General features: G+C 36.7%; 1 protein-coding gene across 3 annotated transcripts in view; it reads left to right on the forward strand.

The window, feature by feature from the left end:
* Nucleotides 1–20,946, forward strand: part of LOC122822583 (ephrin type-A receptor 6-like) — a 53,392-nt gene that overhangs the window by 13,602 nt on the left and 18,844 nt on the right. For 2 of the 3 annotated variants that reach the window (XM_044101391.1, XM_044101410.1), the window contains 6 exons: nucleotides 6,133–6,261; nucleotides 6,734–6,883; nucleotides 6,971–7,132; nucleotides 7,243–7,471; nucleotides 15,448–15,603; nucleotides 16,649–16,993. In XM_044101391.1, the coding sequence (XP_043957326.1) occupies nucleotides 6,133–6,261; nucleotides 6,734–6,883; nucleotides 6,971–7,132; nucleotides 7,243–7,471; nucleotides 15,448–15,603; nucleotides 16,649–16,993 (1,171 nt within the window). The remainder of the gene's footprint in view (nucleotides 1–6,132; nucleotides 6,262–6,733; nucleotides 6,884–6,970; nucleotides 7,133–7,242; nucleotides 7,472–15,447; nucleotides 15,604–16,648; nucleotides 16,994–20,946) is intronic. The other variant, XM_044101401.1, reaches the window with a different exon arrangement.

Raw genomic sequence — 20,946 nt, forward strand, 5'->3', positions numbered from 1 at the left:
CTGATCAGGGTGGTGCTAATCTAATGTGGTCAGATGGAAAAGGTGTGGAGTAGACACTGGACAAACTACAAGACCTCTACAGGGCGACATGCTGACGTATGGGACATCACTCACAAACATGCTCTGCATAGAGCCTCTCTTTACTACAAGGAAACAGAAAATAAAACCGGACAAAAAACCCAACATAAACAACTAAGAGAACACAAAAAATGTCTGAAATCATGTGAGATTAAACTAAGTGCTTCTTTTGGATACAGCTAGTCTAGTCAATAACTCTCTTTGTTGTCAACTATGAAAATAAAAAATTGCTTTAAATATAAGTAAAAATGTTAAATCAGGCTTAAAAACAAAGCAAACACATTCTGCAAACATTCTCACTTGTCTGCTTTTATAGAAGTAATGACAATGTTAATATGTTGTACAAGCACAACTGAAAGAGCCAGTAAAATACCCAGAGATTAAACTAATTTGATTGTATCACATTATAATAAGCCTAAAGGGAAACAGAAAAAAAATATCTGAAGTTCATTCTTGCAAATATTTCACCTGGGTTGAGAAACCATAGCAACAGCAATGAGGTTTTTCTGTTTTTTTTGACAATCTGTATAGTCTAACACGAAGTAATATGTGTGTGTGTGAGAGAGTTTGGGGGGTAAATGTTGTTGCTTTTAATCTTTTATTAAAAGTTTAATAAATCAATTAAGCAAGACCAATAAACACAAACATATTTTGTAGATCTTTTAAAAGTGAAACACCCCTATGGACGAATCTACTTGTTTCTCTATAAACAGACTTTATTGCTGTGGGGACCAACAAGAGCATTAAGTGATTGAATAAAAGCACAGCACGATGCCACCCAGATTCATATCAAATCAATAATTCATCAAAACTACAGAGATTTAATGATATTTCCATAACAACTACTCTCTTTCTTCCCTTTAGTCTGACGAAGACAAATTGCTTTGTTTTAATCAAAACCTCAAACCTCTGCAACGGGATGAGAGCCCCCACCTTTGCTGCTCAACAACGCAGCATGTCTGCATTATTGGTTGGATGCTGTGTGTGTGTGTGTGTGTGTGTGTGTATGTGCGTCTATTTTTCTCAACATCCAAATGTCTTAATATGAAATATTTAAACCCTCACAGGAATGTCACCAAAAATGTTGCATTTTCTTTGTTACTTTTCCCGTTTCTTTTTTGTCCCTTCTTGTTGATGCTGTCTTTGATCATGTTGTGTTAAAGAGCAACAACAGCAGATTAAGATATTCCACAATACCGTTAATCTGAGAATGGGTAATGATGACTGAGGACATGTTTTAGCTCAAGAGCGTAAAACGTTTTAGCGTTCTGCTGCAGTGATGTGCAGACAGATCTACAGTGGTTGATGAGTTTGTGCCACTGAGTATTTATATGGGAACTAACAAAAAAAAACACAAATCTAAACACACCTTAATGACTTAATTCTTGCTAGATACATTGTGTGCTCTTGGTTTTTAAATTCTGGTTTCTGTAATTGACAAAAGACAAACAAAAACGTCTGATCATCTGTGACTGAGAACACAACTTTATCAACAGCCTGGACTTAAATCCTGACTGTGAACCTAGAGTCATTTTGTTGCATAGCGTCATTGAACACATGGTTCTCCCTCATGTCTGATGTGGTTCTTAGCAGTGTCCTTACAAATCTGTGAGGCAAAGTTGCGTCTGAACTTTAATGACTTTAGACAGAATGAATTCAGTGGCTGTCAAAGGCACCAGTCAGGAACTGAGAATATAGATACTGCCGGTAAACATAATGAAAGAAAAAAAAATGTATTTGTAGGAATGTCTGAACATCTCTGCACAATGATGTGGCTTTGCACATCAAGAAGTCAAGGAGAGAATCTGAAGGAAAGTTATTCAGGAGGTGATATAAGATGTGTATGTTACCTAAGATGTTAAGTGCCCCTTCTGGAGTCCTGGTTATAACATTAGGATTTATAGTATACACACAATGTACTGTTTGTTGTATCCTGTTTGATGCTTGTCTGGTTGGTTTAGTTATTGTCTTTTTTCTGCCTGTTCATGTTAATATTGAAAATGACAAAACAGAACGAAATAAGTGCTATGCATGAACAAATCAAGGTTTATAAGGTCAATGAGCAAGACTGAGAAATGCAAAAGCTTTTCACTTGGTATGGTCACGACATAACAGAATCTGTAATTATTTGTATAGGTATGACAGATAGACAAATTATCCAGTGTTTGAAAAAAAGCCCGATAAGCCTGTGTTCCCAAGGACTTTTGTCTCAAGGTTGTAAGTCTTATACAGAAGTTGACAAACTAAAAAAACCTTGAACAATGCAAAGTTATGAAGGAAACTGAGCTGCATTACAAAACAGCCTTTTCTATTTTCAACGTTTTGAACCCTTAAGTTTTTTTTTTTATTCTCTGAGACTTATGTGCTTTGACTAACTGTTGTGTTATTTTCCACCCTTCTTTGAAAAATGAATGCAAACAATAAAGTTAATTGCTGTCCTGCAAGCATGAATAAATCTAGTATGGTCTTGAAAATATTTCAGATGAATAACCACAAGACAACACAAGCATGGGTACAGAAACCGTCCTTCTGGTAGTTTTGTTTTTAGTTTTGTGTTTTGTGATGAACTCAAATGGAACAATCACAAGTTAAGTTTCGCTGTTTCATCACATTACCAATGCAAAGTAAACCGTGGGACTGAAAGTCTCAAAATATTGTATTGAACAATCCTATTCCAGCATTATTACGAGCCTCCGTACATTAATTTGTTCTCCTCTTGCTCTTAAAATCTGTGTTACTGTCTGCCGAGCTTGTTACTAATAGTCAAAGCGATTAGTAAGCGCAGATCTGATTGCTTCTTAGAGTCTGAGCTGCAGCTCATCTTTCATACTCACCGCATTTGTTTTATCTGCTCTGAACCATGTTTCATCCCAGGGGTACATTTTCAAAGGCTGGGGCAAATGCGGTGACAAATCACCATTTTTGCTTGTTTGTATGCATCATGGAACTCTAATTACTTAATGCTGATCATATGCAAAACAATTCTTTTTAGATCCTCAGTTTTCTTTTCAAGTTCTCCAAAGGAGGACACTGAAGTGAGAGAATAGGCTCCTCTTACATAAAATGTGGGAGCTGTGCAACGATTTGTATATGAAGTCTAATTTTATTCAGTAAATGCATCCTGGTATTGTAAAAAACAATAACAATGTTTTTTAATATGAATTATGAAAGTAGATAAAGTAAAGCTGAAATAATGAAAAATCTATCACTAGATTGATTGGTACAAATTGTTACAGACTGATTAAATGTCAGGCTTCACTCAGTCATCCTCAAATAGTTTTTGTTATATTAGCTGCATTCTTGCTTGTGAACAAATTAAAAGTTAAAGTAACACTACAAACGTCACAGCAACACTTTATACTGCTGTAACTACACCTGTAATTACACCTGTAATCTAATAATCTCTGTAACACTTTCAATTATTGGTAATCAGAACAAATCACTCAGTTCTTACCTGAGTTTCATGCAATTCCCTTTGCATGAAACTGTCACTCTACTTCCCAAAGAAACTTGCTAAAAAAGTTTGGTATTTTTGACCTTCTGGTGACTTTATTTTTATACAACAGTGGTAATACAGAAAATGACAAAGAATGCTCCAGTTAGTTAATACAAACTGTCTGTATATTTTGTATTGTATAGAGTTTAAATTTCTGGAATACAAGCGGTACTGTGACTTGGTGTCAATTGAAAATACACATGATTAATAATGTAATAGGATCATGAGGCTTTTAGACATTGTACATTATATTGATCACAGTCAGTATTGAAGAATATGTTGCACCTACATTAAACTCATGACGGCATTGGGAATATGAGTCTATTACAAGGGATGTGGATTGCTCCGCTGTCAAAAAGTTTTTGGAGCACAAGTTTAAACTATAGTTTGACGAATGACGACACAAAGAGATATTTTGGACCAAATGGAGAGTGAGATTTTTTTTTTTTTTGCAAACCTACGTAGAGTAAAAATAACTTATGTTTTCCATTAACCTTTGCTTAAGACACTGCTGAAAATAAATGTAACCATAACAGGTCCAAATCAGTTTGTCTCCATATTTTGCTATTTTACAGAGCAAAATGACAAACCTGGTAAAGTATGAAATGGTGAAAAAGACCAGATCCCTTCTGAAACAGCTCACATCCCTGTTGGCATCAGATTGTTTAGTGAGGGGGAAAACAGTTGAGTTAAACACATTTGATGCATTTTTAATGATTTGAATTAATGAATTGCATATAAAGGGTATGTTCATGCAGAAAATACTGTGAAGCATGAACACTCTGCAAAACCAAACATACTCTTATTTTTCAGTTAACACAAAGAACTGCACATAATTACAGTCTAACAAGTTTACTAGACATTATTAAGGGACAGGAACAGAACTGTTAGATGACCAGAGGACCAAATGAAAGAGAAAATGAGTATGATTGATTAATCATTTGGCCTGGGGGTGTCACATAGAGATAATTTACATAGCTTAATTAATATAAGATTAATTGCTTTTGGCGCACTCCAGTCAAGGTTAAAGTGTTATTCAATAATTCATAATTGAGAACACTCTACCTCAGTTGTTTAATTTCCTGTTTGATTCTCAGAGTCTCCGTGCTCAGCTTTAAATATTGTCTTTTAATTTATTTTGGGGCTATGATAAACTGAAATTAGTCATGTTTTAAAATTTACCTGAGGTACTCTGAATGCATCTTTTATGGATTACTGTATTTTTAATACTTTTCTCTCCTTCTACGCCTGATCACTGAAATGTACTAGAAATTTTATTATGTATAAATATGTAGAAGTTTCTTAATAGACTGCTGTTTTGATTAGGGAAAATTTGACGGGCATAAATACCGCTAAATTTTGGTATTTCTTTTTTATTGAATATATTGTGAATGCATCCTTTTCATCAAATTGATCAAATTCTCCCATATTTTGTAAGCTTGTAATGGAACCCTAAAACTCATCTGACAACATGAATAAAACCATCTTGGAGAAACATTTCTCCAGCTTTTATTTAAAATACCTTAAGTTGTAGTTACAAAACCACATTTTACAATTTTATTTATGTAAATTTATTCTGCAAATATGTGTGTGTGTGCTATGTTGGTCAAAGTGTGGAACTGAAAATGATTTTGTGGGACAACAGATGTTGTTACATGTTTAAAATCGGTGAGTTGCTTTTCATAAACACCCCCAGATAGAAGGTGTGTGTGTTGGTGTAGCAGGAACAAACTGTCAGGTGGTGGTTATTTTCCCCAACTCATCACGCTGATTCTTTTTTTCAAAAACTTAAAGGTACGATGAATAAAATGTTTCACAACTTCAGGGTTGGGACAGCGGATGGGTGAGTTTATAACATCCAACAAAGAAACTCCAACTCCCTCCACAGGTTAATTTGAGTCACCAATTAATCTAATTAACTATGTTTGTTGATCTGTGGAAGAACACTGCCTGAAAATGCCCTGAGAAACATGTTGCAGTGTAGACTTCACTCTGTAGGCTATGGAAGTAAATACGAATAATAAAGAGTTTAAGTTGCATACAAAAAGATTTTTAGCTTGAAATTAAAATATAATTCTTCTAAAAATGTGTTTAAAATTTAATTCCAGGAACCTAAAGTTGCATACAAACTGTTATAGTGATGTTTAATATTGCCATTCTGTCTCTTCAAATAGAAACAAAAACATCTTCACACAACTGGATATCATTGCTCAAAAGTCTTGGCTACAAAAAGCTTATGTTCTTGAGCAATAATGTTCTGTACAAGTGGCACAATATCAGCTGCTGTATTGCTAGTGGATGAGTCTCGCCGATGTTTCAGGGCTTTTCGAGCTCTGATTGTTACACTGTTGAAAAGGAGAAAACAAATGAGTTTCAATGTTTGACGTTTAACTGAAAACTTTCGGAAAATTGATTCATGCTCTCTCAATTGTCATAGTTTTATGACAATTGGTATGACTATATATATAAAAGTTAAGTTGAACATTTAAGAAGACTCACAAGTTTAACATCGCATTAGCTACTTATATTTGTCTGCTTTGTCTGAATCTTGTCTGCAGTGGGATGCCATCACAGAAATGGATGAACAGAACAGACCCATTCACACCTTTCAGGTTTGCCATGTGATGGAGCCAAACCAGAACAACTGGTTGCGATCCGGATGGATCCAGCGACAAGCTGCTCAGCGGGTCTGGACCATATTGCTACTTTAGACATTTTCTTGTGAAATCCATTTGGAATCAAGTTATGCAAGTGCAGGGTTCTGCTTGTCACAGCTTAGACTGAGGACATGTCTTAATCCCTGGAGGGAATTTACTTTTTGGCATTTCGTACAAGAAAACTGATGGGCAAATTTAGAATGAGAAAATGTTGCTCTTGAAAGAGTGCTGCATCAAAATAAGTAGGAGCAAGGATATTATTTTAGGCTTCCGAGTGCTTCCTTTTTGTTTTGCACATTTGTAAAATTAAATAATTGTCTCCTGACAGTTAATTATTGCACAGTTTATGCCAACATTCTAAATGCAGCCGATTAAATAGTAGAATTACAGAAGCCAAATCTATTCTTGAGCCAAAGCAGACATGTTTGTCCAAACTAAAATGATGAAAAAGATGCTCACCAATTTATTAATTTTTTTCTGTTTCTGCTACGTTTCTACACAGGTGTATGTAGAGCTACGTTTCACACTAAGAGACTGTAACTCCATTCCCTGGGTGTCTGGCACGTGTAAGGAAACCTTCAACCTCTTTTATCTGCAGACGGATGAACCGCTTCCTGGAGGAACGCGGTTTCGCCCTACTGACTATGCCAAGGTTAGCTGGTCAACGATGTTATATTTCCAAGGTACACTGCTGTCATATCTGAAAACTAAGCACAAAGTATTTGTTGTTGGGTTTAAGGTGGACACTATTGCAGCAGACGAAAGCTTCACACAGACAGATCTTGGAGATCGTGTACTTCGTCTCAATACAGAGGTCAGGGAGGTGGGGCCCGTGACAAAGAAAGGCTTCTACTTAGCATTTCAAGACGTAGGGGCTTGTATTGCCCTTGTGTCTGTCAAGGTCTGTTGAACTCGACTGTGTGACATTTATTTGCATAAGTGACTCTCATCAAATTTTCCAATGATTGTCAAATCCCTCTCAAAAATTCAATTTGTGCTGTTTTGCTTAAGGTGTTCTACAAACGCTGCCCATCGACTTTAAGAAACCTGGCAGCATTTCCTGACACCGTGCCACACATGGACTCATCGTCTCTAGTGGAAGTGAGAGGGACTTGTGTGGAGAACGCAGAGGAAAGGGACACACCCAAACTTTACTGTGGCGCTGACGGAGACTGGCTTGTCCCATTGGGTCGCTGCATCTGTAGCATTGGCCACGAGGAGATGGACGACCACTGCCGAGGTAAGGAGTTGCATTTTGCGCTCTTGTGAATGCGTTTGTGATCATTTTAGAGCAGTTCTCTTTTTACACAGTATGCAAAACTGTAAACAGACAGAAACTAATGAGAAAGGAAAGCCTTTCATCACACTATCAGGTCTCCAGAGCCCTTTTGGAAATTGGGAGAAGTGGGAGCTCATAGTCTCCCCTCTCACCTGAGATTAAGCACCCTTCCTTGTGTGTTTCTTTCAATCCAAATTTCTGTTCGTTTCATTTTTCATCACCTTGTCACTTTGTTTACTCTTCATTTTCCCCCTTTGTTATAATTGTCCCTCAGTTGCTCCCTGATGAGTCAAACTCTCACTCTTTTCCTTCAGGAGATAAACACTCCAACAGATACACCATTACTTTGGCAGTAATCAGTTAGAATCCAATGTACACACAGACGCCCACATGTAAAAAGCGGTGATTGACGCCACAACGTTTCAGCAAATGTTTTTTAGGGTGCTTGTTCTCTAATGAGTACTCTCAGCATCACCTGAAAGTAGCGCATTGTGAACTGAACACATTAATGAAAAGTTAAAGAAATCATTTGCGTGTTCCAGATAGTCTTTTGGCCTGGTTTCTCATTTCGACTGTGCAGCCAGTCTGGGAGCTAGCTGGCTAATTGCCTTCATTTGTTAGTTTCACAGATAATTTAGCTTGCACCTAGTCTTTTCTAAAACTCCCCCATCCCCCTCTTTCATCCCTGCCTGACTCTTGTAATTAAGGCAGTAGCTAAATTGAGCCACACTGCGTGATTACAATTACATTGCCCTCCCTGTTTCTTACTGCATTTCTGCAGACTTACAGCAGTCTCGGCTGGCTGGGGTGAAATTCATGTTGTACCCCTGTGGAGATGTAGTTGCTCAGGGTCTTGCAGCTCAAACACTCATTAGTAGCTGATATGTAGGACAGTCTGTAATATCTTCTTTATTTGCTCCTCGGGTGTAATTGTTCTTCTTATCTTCGTCTCTTTTATCTGCTTTTTATTTATCTTTTCACTCATTTTTACACTCAATCATACCAAGTTAAACAATGCTGAAGTCTGTCAGGAGAGATTACCAATGAGACGGCGGCTTAGAAGCAGCCGTCTCATGAAGTCTCCTGTATACGTCCCAAATCTGTGCTCTCCTTGTTCACACTCTTTTGCTGACAGTGGTGGCTTCTCCTGATAGTTCAGTAGTTGCAACACCCTTGGCCAGGGGTGGGCACTCCTGGTCCTGGAGGGCCGGTGTCCTGCAACGTTTAGATGTATCTCTACTTCAACTCACCAAGTCAGATAATGAGGTCATTAGCAGGACTCTGGAGAACCTGACTTCACTTGGGAGGTGATTCAGCTGTTGGATTCAGGTCTGTTGGACCAGGGAGACATCTAAGAGTTGCAGGACACCGGCCCTCCAGGACCAGGAGTGCCCACCCCTGCCCTAGGCTGTCTTAGCAGCTATATGCTGGTAAATTGCGCAGTTGTGACCCACTTAGCACTGTGAAAACAATGTGACAGATACCTCAGGCAATTGCTGAAGTGTTGTCAGTACACACTGCAAAGCTGACTTATGTTTATAGTGATAAACTGTACGGTCTAAAAATTATTTACTTTTTTGCCCCAGATGGATGAAAAAGCAAAATAAATGGTCAGTTTTCATTAAAACCATAGTTGGTTGATTTAAGTTTAATAAATCAAACTGCTGGTGTCATTCCAACAACTTTCAGATGTTTCCCGTCTCCTAAATACTTGCATTAAATGGCTGAAGTGCCTCACTAGCATGTAGTTAAGCTCTACAGAGCTCTGCTAATGAGCCAATATTGGAGCCAGATGTGCTGAAGCAGAGAGACATCTTGATAATCCTTTTCCACGGCCTCTGCTCTACCTGGCTCCATTCTAGCCGGCCTGCTTATCGAGTGTTTTGCTTTTACGATCCCTGCTCTGGAGTGGGGCTCGCTGGAGATGAGTATGTGCTTTACTGTCACATAAACTTACTGCTGTTCACTGATTGGCCGTGGAGGCGTGGTCAGATGTAGAAGCAAAGAGAGAAGAAACTCCTTTGAGCTTTTGATTTAAAAATGCTCCAAGAGTCTTGTTTCTGGCTCAAAACAAGACAGCTGCCTCTCAAAATGTGACAAAGGATTAAAAAGAGGCCTCACTTTTGAAAAATAAAAATGTGTATTTGTTCACATCTTCATAAAAATGTGTAAACATTATTTATACCTATCACAAGAATCAGTGATTTACGATTTGTCTTGGATTGTGAGCTCTAAGTTCCTGCCATCACCATGTCACCTGGTTTGCCTCCTCCACAGATTCAGCACAGAATTCAAAATGTTAACATTACTTCCAATGAGAAGAAACATGTTAGTTAAATAAATTAAAAGATAAGATATAAGCCTCAGAAGCTTTTCAACACCTGGGTAAAGGACTCTGTTAGATCAGTGTTCATTTTGCTGAAAAACCTCAGAAATATGCACATGTTCAAAGGAAACACATTTTTCCTAACAAATCTTAGTTCTCATATTTATTCTGCCACTGCACTGGGGTCATAATCAGAGTTTCTTTTACTGAATTCTCAGTTATTCGTCTGAGCAATATTCATTAAAGTATTCAATAACCAATATATATGTGTATATATATATATATATATATATATATATATATATATATATATATATATATATATATATATATATATATAAATTGCTGTGGAATTTGCAAACAGCATCTCTGTAATTAATCAAAAGGACCGGTGTGTAGTAACAACACAGCTTGGCCATATGATCAATTATTTACTGCCTTAACGGTTTATGTCCAATCTTTGCTTTTTTTTCTTTTTTGGATGAATAATTTCTATATTCCTGTCAGGGCTTATGCCGCTATAAAGATATGCACTTCAACAGTAGTTGCAGGAAGTTTAGGCGTGAACTTTCGATGACTTCTGCTTTCTCCTCGTTTTCATTTTGGAACACTGCTTCAAAGGGTGCTGTGATCAAAGCTGTCTGAGAGGCAGCATGGGGAAAAAAGCAAAAGAGGGAGAGAGGGAGCGAGAGGATGAGAGAGTCAGAGAGAGAATAGGGAAAACCCCGACGCTCTCAAATATAAGCAGAACTCGACACTAACATGTCCATCTTTCCCTCCCAGCTGCCTAAACAAAGGCAATGGGGCTTATCAAACCCGGCTTTCCACCCCAACAGCATTCTACCAGACTGTTCTGACATCTCAATCATGCACTTTATTATTCTATTGCTTTCCTTCAGTGTCAGACACAAGAGGATTACTCAGAGATAGGCTGGTTATATCATGACCTAGATAAGGCAACATCATAGAGCTGATTCTATTTGTTCCACATCCTTTCGTCACAGCACCACATTCAAAAGGATGCAGTGAAATGCGGGGGGAAGCTAATAGAGACGTCTTTTCAAATTCCATTTGAATCAGCGCAGATACTCTGCAAGAAAATCAAAAACCCACCAGTCACATACAAGACCAGACCAAGCAGAGAAATTTGGATGTTTTGGGATTAAACGTAGCAGTTTTGAGTTTCTGTATCTTGACAGTAATTCATACCTGATAGTTATCGTGTTAATGTTCAGTCAATGGTGGGAAAATATTTGATTTGAGGGTGACACAATAAAATGTGTATATTTTGGCCTAAAATTGAATACCTAGAAAGCATGCAATGCTGGCTTCTGATATTAAATTTAAGGTAAAATGGAATAGGAAATGAGGGAATCGATAAGGTCTTGGTTGTGTTTGAGCTGCTGCGCCCCTCTTAGGTCCATTAAGGATTGTTTACTCGGGCCTGTAACTCAGCACAGGCAGGCAGCCTAGAACATATTTCATTCTGTGTGAACTTCCCATCTGCATATCAAAGCTGAGAGACCAGGCAGGGTAAACATACTCTCTGGCACCATCTGTTTCTGACAACGTAAAGCCAAGAGACAGCTCATAACCTTGGACGGTAAACTCAAAATTACTTACAATGCATTCTTGATAAATACACAACTGATGTTCTTTGATGGACCATTTCTCTGCAGGGTGACCTGCTGAAACTTAAGTTTTAGTAGAAAAACTCCAGCTGAAGTCAAAAGATGAGCTTGATGACTGTGTAATCCTTCCTATTTTTATTTATGTGGATTCCTCATTAAAATAGAAAACATTTGCAGATTATTTTTATTTGTGGAGGAAAATAAAGTTTTCTTTGCATCCTGGAATGTGTTTTAAAATTAAGGACCAGTAGAAATTATTTCTTGATTTAATCATGTGCAATAAAAAAAAAACAAAAAAACTTGAGGTCAGCAGATCTGGAGATCCCACAAGCTTTAGCATTAATTCAAACCTAATTTACCAACATTTATTGTTACGAGATGTGGATGTAGAGCAGAGCTTATGTGGCTTTTACTTCATCTAGACTTTTATTTGCATCAGAATGACAAAACAGTCAGAATGAACACCAACATCAGGGGATGTGTCTGAGTGTTTCATGGAATGTTTCCCAGTGTTTTGTTAACATTTGTTGATAAGAAATTAATTCTGCTGAGACACCTTCTTGGCAAATTTTTTTGGCAGAGTTTCAATCATCTTTACTGACTGACAAGCTCTATAAAAAATATGAATATGGCTAGGCATGCAAGAAAGCTCTAAACAAGGTACGTGATTTTTAAAATCAGAAAAAATAGTCCTCTTTGTTTTTTCAGCCCATTTAATCAGCAGTGGTTTCTTTTGTTTCATGCCAAAATTTGTTAGATGTATAAAGAAGTACGTTTCTTATCAACTGTGTTAAAAATAATCTTCAATACTTGTAATTGTATTTCTTGTAAGTCTTTTGGCTAAAGCTTCAGCTAAAATGCTGTTTTCTTACAGTTTTTCTCATACATCTGGTGAATTTATATGCTTAATTCATCATACAGCACACTGTGAATACAGACATGTTGATTAAAATGAATCTGTCACAGTGGTCCAAATATTCTGCCTCTTCAGTCAGACACCTTGATGCTTTCTTTGTGACAGTGGAGCCTGATGGAGAATAGTTTGCACAACCTGAGTTTTCCAGTCCAAACCTCCAAGGAGTTTGAGATCCTGGTACCTTAGTCTGCATTCAGTCGAAATATAACTTATTTTGATTAACGTTAGTTTGTATTATTTTACTACTTTGAGGAGGTAAAGCTTGTGATTTTATAATGGTTTGTTTTATTGATTCTGGAGGTAAAAAATTGTCTAGCTTTTAAAAGTAACAGAGCCCAAACAATGATATCTTACTGGAACTCTATTAAAATATTTTTGTAGCTTCTTTTCCATTTTTAGGTAAATATCTGACATATGCAAGCCTCAATAGAAAGATGAAAGAAGTATTTTTTTTAAAGTTTCGTTCTTTGTATACGTGTACTCAAAGTGCTGCAATAAACAAGCTACTGATGGTGCTTGACTTTGAAAACTGTTTCTTCCTTCTTCATGCTTAAGTGTTGGTCTGATTCCAAACCCTTCGTTTGTTCATTTGTGTTTTTCTTGTATTATCAAGAAGTGGTGCTCATCTGCTTGCTTGGGGTGCTTTGTTTTGTTTTCACAGAGATGGTTAGTGCTTAGATCAGCTGTAGGCACACTGTGTGGACTGTCCCCCAAGGGAACAAGGATAAATTTCTGTTCCTGTGACCCCGTACATGAAGCAGCTGTAGAAAATAAATCAATGGATGTTTTTAAACCACAGATTTGATTTTCTGGATGAATGTGTATTTTAGGATTATGCCCAAAAATATAAAATCTTCAGTGATTCAAAGTTTCTGTACTAATTACTCAGGGTTGATTTTACTGTAATTTCCATTAGAATAGCCACCTACTTTGTATCAGGGGAGGAGGGATAGCTGGAAATATTTTAGTGTTGTTTGACAACTTATGGAGGGTAAAAGGAGATTGGCTAAATCCAGGAGCCATACCTCCAATATAAAGCTTGTTACTATGTCACTTAGTTGTTTTCCAAATTTTGAATTTGGTCTTACTAAATTGCACCACGACATTTAAACCTAAGGCAGATGTTTTGTGTCATTTTCCACAAGTTGACATTGTAAAATGCAACACATTTAAGGTCTCATATCACTTTTCTATTACATTTAGAGTTCGCTGTTGTTTATTCAACCAGCTCCAAAAAGTTTTACTACACAGACCTTACTTGCTGTCCTGGAAATCAGAAAGACAAGGAAAGTGTAGATTTACACAAATGATAAATCTTTTTGGAGTAATTTCTAAATCACTGTTCAAAAGGTTCGCCGTGTCTAAGAAAAGACTAAGCCTTCTCCTCTCTGATTAAAGGAAATAAATTAGGACATCCAGGAACAACTTAGGAAGAATCACCAAATGTCAAAGCTGCCATGAGCAAAAAGCTGCTGGAGCACCACTGTTTAGGTTTACACAAAGTCTTGTAATTTTCAAGTTCATGCTGATTGCATGTCCACTTCTGAACAGCTTCTGGGTGTAGATATTGCAAACACCAGTTCTTATCTAAACTGAAATCTTATTAATTGGCTGTATTTTGTTGTATTTTATTTAGCTTCAATTTAACATGTAAATTTTAATTAGAAGTTTCTTGCCTAACATACAAGATGTGTCTGGATTAATGAATATATGTGAGGCAGAGCGAGAGAAAACAATTCATGTAACTCACACCCTGTTTTCTGGGTGTTAATTTTTTTTTTTTGCTCTATCATTTCATTTCCTGTCCAGTAGCAGGCATATGTACTCGCTAATTTTGTAATTATTATCCTTCCCAGAAGCATATAATGTTTTCTCATGCAAATCGTCCTGAAAAATAGATTCCCAGAAATTAAATAACCACTGTTATTGCTTTACTTTTCATTCAAGGAAGTTAGGTAAGATAGGAGTAAATGTGTAATGGCTATTTCCATCTTCTGATAAGTGTTGACAAAAAAAAGGCAACAGAGAGTAAAGCAGGGAGGCAAATGGAAGAGGAAATGTATTGGAAGAAAGATGACAAACAAGAAAAGGTGAAAACGAAATAGCTACAGTATATGAAATATTGAAAATATAAGAAATATTGATAGAAAAATAGAAATGGGAAGGTAGAATTTTAATTTGGAAATTCAACAGTCTAGCTGTTTAAGGATGAAAATTTGAGAATACCTTGGCCATCTGATTGAGCTAAACATTATGAAGTTCAGCTGTAATTATTTTTATTCTTTTTAGTATTGTAATAGCACTCACCTATAAATGGACTTTCTTTGTCTGTTTTCAAGGTATTCTCAATGTGAAAAATCTTGTAATCCAATTTAATGAAAATAAATGAGCTCCTCACAGCCATCATTACTACTATTCAAACTTGGTCTGTGGCTTTTGATCTGCCATTTGTCATCATTGTTATTGTATTTTTTTTCCACACAGTTCACAGGGTTTCATCAATTCAGTTCATCAATTCAGTGTGTAGCAGTAAAGAAAGAGAGTCAAAATACAAAGCTCTTGATTCAAAAGAGTGTTGATAAGGAAATATGATAAGAAACCTGCACTTTCTTTACACCTGAGCAGTGCCACGGGGTGATAATAGGGAAATATGAGCTGAATGAAATCATTGGCACACGCAGCTAAAATGAGCTTCCCTGGAGATGAGCAGGAAATCCAGAGGTTGTAGGTGCCTTCACAATCTCATAGTGTCTTTGTTTTCTTTTCATTTCAAAACATGTCAGTCAACTGTGAATTGAATTTTGAACAGAACCTTACAAGCACAGCTTCAAAAATCCAAATGTGATGAAAATGAGCCATGAGGTTCACGTTCTGAAATGAGTGACAAAAAGTGTTGAAGCTTTAAAAAAAAAAAAAGAGATCAAATTTTTTTGGGAGCTGCGCTTGTATAGCTTTGTGCCGTCGTCTTGGTGAGCAAGTAAGCAGGTGCTCTTCAACCACGGTACTTTACCTTTGGATGCTAAATTTTCCCAACCGTTTTGTTTTGTCTTTTTCTGCTCTCCAGCTTGTAAACCTGGCTACTTCAAGGCGTTTGCTGGGAACACCAAATGCTCCAAATGTCCTCAGCACAGCTCCAGCCATGACCAGGCTGCCACAATCTGTCACTGCGATAAAGGCTTCTACAGAGGTACCAAAGATCCTTCATCAATGGCTTGTACCAGTAAGTAGAAATATAAATGAAGGAAACATTTCAAGTTGCAGCCATTTTAGTTTTTAGAAGGGAACAGAGAATCCCATATATGGGTAAAGATAGCATCCACAGTATAAATCCAGAATGTTGGATATCTACAGCTCAAGTCATGCACTATGATATATTTTATTGTATTTTCAATATTTTTTCATTTTCTGTTATAAGTGGTCATCCTGCTCTCATTGACTTTTGCTATAATCAGGACTGTGGGAATCCATTTCCCTACTGTAGTCATTTATATGTTAATGTATCCGTCTTCCTACAGTAACCACATCTATGTACATCCTTATAAACACTTTAGGCTTTCTTATCATACTCACTTGACTTTAAAGTGGCAGCATTATGTAAAATCAAATTTTTTGAGCTTTAAATGATGTTATAAAGTTTTTTTTTCTCATCAAAAACAAACTACAGCTGCACCTTCGACGAAGCTGCAGTTTCCAAGCTTTGAGCAATGTTTTAATTAATTTAAAATCTTATCTCATTCTAATTTGTGATCCTCAGTTTAAACGTGGTTGTACAGTGATTTTAATTCCTAGTCTTTAAGTTTTGACTGTCTAAGTTGTATTCTTAGGTTACAAAAGCAATTAAAAACAAAGTACTCCATAACAGGCATGGAAATTTCAGATATTTGTGTGTGAGAGATTGACAAGTTGGATGCTAGAACAAAACATTTAAAGCTCTGTGAAAACCTACCACCCACACAACTTCACACAGACATTTAAGGACATGCTCACAAAACTTCATATTTCTATGCCAATGATATCATGGACAGCTTTGAAAGCTAAAATAAAGACGAGGAGCGGCTGATTTCTATCCAGGAACAAAGATATTTTTATCCTCAACAACCTACATACTCACTCTAATTGCACATTATTTGCCTAAGTTTTCAGCAACACTCACTGCCCCCCAACGTGTCATATGAGGAGCAAATTTAGGATAAGGTTTTCGTTAAAAAATATATATGTTTCTTCTAAATGAATTTCTGTGTCCTACTGTTTGCTCTTCTCTTCAGGGCCCCCATCAGCTCCAAGAAATCTCATCTCGCTAATCAATGACACTGCTCTCTTCTTGCAATGGAGGCCTCCAATCAACACAGGAGGAAGAAGCGACATCACCTACAACGTTCTGTGCCAACGATGTGATGGTGGTGATGTTGGTGTGAGCCAATGTGAGCCATGTGAACCAGACCTGAGATTTATCCCCCGACCGCTCGGTATAACCGGTACCTCTGTGGCGATACTGGATTATGCGATGCATACCAATTATACCTTCCACGTGGAAGCCGTGAATGGCGTCTCTGGACTGGGTGTGGCTCCGCGATCACTGGCAAATATTACCGTCAATACACACCAAGCCGGTGAGTGAGCTGTTGTCGTAAGTTGCATATCCTGAGAATAAAGCTCTCATCAAAGCGCTTTTGAATATTGTACAGACTTCATGTTTTGAGGAGGGTTAGGGTTACATTTGAATGATGTAAACACTCTGCTGCACTGTATGTGATTATTCTGATGTACTTTATTTATAAGATGTGTGAATAATTGGAAACTATCTTTAAACTGAAATTGGTTTTACTTTTGGGATGTTGGTCACAATGGTGGTAGGAGTTTGGCCAGCAACTGGTGGGTCACTGGTTCAATTCCCACCCTGTTTGCCTCTGCTGTTGTACCCTTGGACAAGACATTTACCGCCTTGGCTGCTGTTATTGGTCAGAAGAACTAATGGTGCAACATGGCTGCCTTGTTTCTGTCGGACTGCCCCAGAGCGGCTGTGGTTACTATGTAGTAGCTTGCCATCATCTGTATGTGAATGGGAATCACTGACTTCTTTGTAAGTGTTCTTTGTGGTTCCTGAAAAGTCCTATACAAGTCAGAAGTCATTTTATTTCATAAAATTATTACATGTTGTGTCTTTTGTATCGCAGGTTATGATTTCAATCATAGTTCCTCTTTTTTACTTTTTTCTGTAGTTTGGTTTTGTGCAGTTTATTTAAAAAAGTCTTCCACCTTTACATTTCAGCACATTTTGGATGGTTGTCTATTGCTTTAAGCAATAATAACTAGGTGTGAACAAATTTTTATATTTGTGTATGTATGTCCAGCATTTGTTTCATCAGAGACAGATAAGTTACAGTTTTCTAAATGAGGTGGAAGTAAAGGGTCAAAAGCACATGCATATTTTTATGCAAGCCAAAATCACAGCGCCACTTAGTGTCCTGGCATAACAACTACACCAGTTTCAAGATGACTGAAACATCAACATCTGAAAATACTGGCAGTTTCCAGACAGCAGTCTCATCACATAAGTTCTGGGAAAATGTGACACTAAAAAATCTGTGGTTTTAGGCTCACAATGTCATAACTATTTTCTTACTGCTAAAACAATGGTATGAGTAGACCTTCCTGTGCCCTAGTATAAATGTGCAAAAGGTAAAGTTCAGACTAAGAATGAGGCAGAGACAGTGAAGAGGTATTTGGTTAATTTGCTTGCAATAGTCCCAGTGGGCTGTTCTGCCTGTTCAGCCATGCGGAGACAGATTCAATTTTTTCCAAATTTTCAGCCGAGTTTTTAATTGCTGAAACTGATTTAAAATAGTTTCTTGTTTTAGGTACTTTATATACAGCTGCCTTCACAAAGTTCTTTGTAAAAGTTACATTTCATGCACTAGATTTTCTTAAACTTTGCTTTTTGTTTTTGGGTCAATACTGAATTGGCCTTTATTTGCTTTGCATGTATTAATATGTAAATGTATGTGCTTCATTATCTGATTCGTACTTAAATAATGTTCTGTTTGCAGCTCGAAGTGATACACTAGAAAATTTGCAGTTTTGCTTCCTGAGCACCGTGCTCCCACTTGACCAGCCTTGTAGTCCAACTTAATGAGTCAATGTGTGAAGCACACTTGTGACCCTCGAAGAGCTGGAGAGCCTCTCTGAGCTGAACCTCATTCTAATTAGCAGAACCCAGCTGACCTGAAGTCTGCTGCACTACAGGTTCACAAGGAATCATTGTCTTGGACTTGAATGAGCAAAAATAAAAACACCTGAGGTCTGACCCCAAACATAAATTTCAAGGGCAGAAAACTGAAGGAATAGCTGATTAATAAGGTCAAAGTGAAGGTGGGATGGGGAAGGTTAATACATTATTCCAGTGTATTTGTGTATGTTTTCCCCTAGCAGCATATTACAATCTAATCAGTTCTCCATTTGGACCAAAAATGTATACAATACATCTGTGATAAATCCTATTACTGTCCTGTAACAGATCATATAAATTTCCTCATATTTAGCCTATTGTTTTTTTTTTATAACACAGCTTATAAGGATGCCAAATGTCTCCAGTGGTTGAGCCCAATCTGACACTATTATTATTATTATTATTATTATTATTATTATTATTATTATTATTATTATTATTATTATTATTATTATTATTATTATTATTATTATTATTATTATTATTATTATTATTATTAATAATAATAATAATAATAATAATAAATGTTCCAGTAATAAGCAGTGACACCTCTTTAATATCATATGTTTTATAATGTGGCATGTGTGTTTTGATTTTTTCTGGGAGAATGTTTTATTTTGTATCCTTTAAAACGTTAATTTGTGACATTTGATGCAATTCTCCTAACTGATTAAGCGCTAATGATGGAAGTGATTATTAGCACCAGGCAACAATAGAAACCACCCACTGAATGTCTTATTTTCCAATGAGGAACACTCACACCACAGTGAGCCTCCAGTGGGACAAAATAATTTTTCAGACTCACACAGTGTAATTTCTTCTCTCATATGGTGTGAGAAGCTTACTATGAATAATAAATGCCTGAAGAACATCCACCTCTTGTACATTGATCCCATTCATCAGGGTTTTATTATGCAGCTATAGGCATATATATGCAACATTGTGCAACATTCAAAGCTTTTATGTTTTAAACTCAATGTAGATCCTATAATTATAACTATCCCAATGCTTCAGAGCTTTTACTCTAAGTACACTCACCAATATCAGTTGTATCTTATTGTTAATGTTGTAATAAATTGCTACAATAATCATTAGTGCGTTCAAAATCAAGCTTTAGCTTGTTGCTGTGACTATGGATTGCAATTTGTGGCAGTGCGTTTCATTTTTCCTTAAATTTTATTCGCTATGCTAGTTTGAGCTTTTCATGACCCCACAGATGTGTTTTGCTTGTCAGCCCTCTTTGTTCATAGACTCTTTGGTGCCACAATGTCAATGTCAGATTGCCTCTGGCCAAGTTTTCACCTTTCCACATAAAACAGTCTTTTACAAAAAAAATAAAAAGTAAAATAGTCCATCCATATGGACTGAACTATTGAACTGTCTAATTTATACAAAATTTACTTAACTTTATATAAAGTGGAAATGATTTGTTTTCTTTTTCTGAAAGTTTCATTTAGTTTAGTTTAGTTTAGTCTTCTGACAACTTTGACAGGTAAACTACAAACAACTGACGTCCCTGTTGTCTCTTAAGGGAGAGAAATCTTCCATTATTCTGCAGGAACAGTGATCTTGATCAGAACATTCCTCTGCACAACGCAGGTCTGACAGGGTTCAAAACAAACTAACAAAAACGTCACTCTGTGAGTTTTTCAGTTTAATTTAATCCTGTTTCTTTCCAGTCTATTTTAATTCAATATTACAACCCAAAACAAGCCGAGTTATAATCTAATTCGGTTCAGTTCTGCCAGTTTCAATAAATCAGTGGCTATAAAACACCAGTTTGTGAAATACTTGTGTACACAAAGAAAGGAACAGACAACACTTCAGCTTTACTTTGAGCTTCTTTGATGTCACATTGGCATAAACCACATTACCATTTTAGTCTCCTTGTATTGCTTCCAGTTGTCTACTGAGAAGTACCTTTGTAATTTTTAGAAGAGCTTGACAAAATACATTTTTTTTAAAACTGAAATTTGGCCTCCAAAACTTCAGAATACCAGCAGCTGCACCTTATAATTTATTAAACAAATGTGAAAATAAACCTAAATAAATAAAGCCATGCTTCATGTTGTTGAACGAGTAACATTGCAGCACAGTGTGCCGTTCAGTTGTTATACCATTAGTAAGTTCGTTCCTACTGGCAGGAAAAATGTGATCCTTCAGGACTTTATCAATCTCAGAAAGCCATTGGACCTGTTTGTTCAAAACATGCATCATCAGTTCATGTTGTAACAATTTCACTAAAGGAATCCATAGCAATATCCATAAGTGGAAAACGGGAGGATTTTGCTGTTACGTGACTCAAGTAAGATGAATTGCAAATAATGAAGTCACTAT

The sequence above is a fragment of the Gambusia affinis genome, linkage group LG02, assembly GCF_019740435.1.
Source record: "Gambusia affinis linkage group LG02, SWU_Gaff_1.0, whole genome shotgun sequence".
Classification (NCBI taxonomy): Eukaryota; Metazoa; Chordata; class Actinopteri; order Cyprinodontiformes; family Poeciliidae; genus Gambusia; species Gambusia affinis.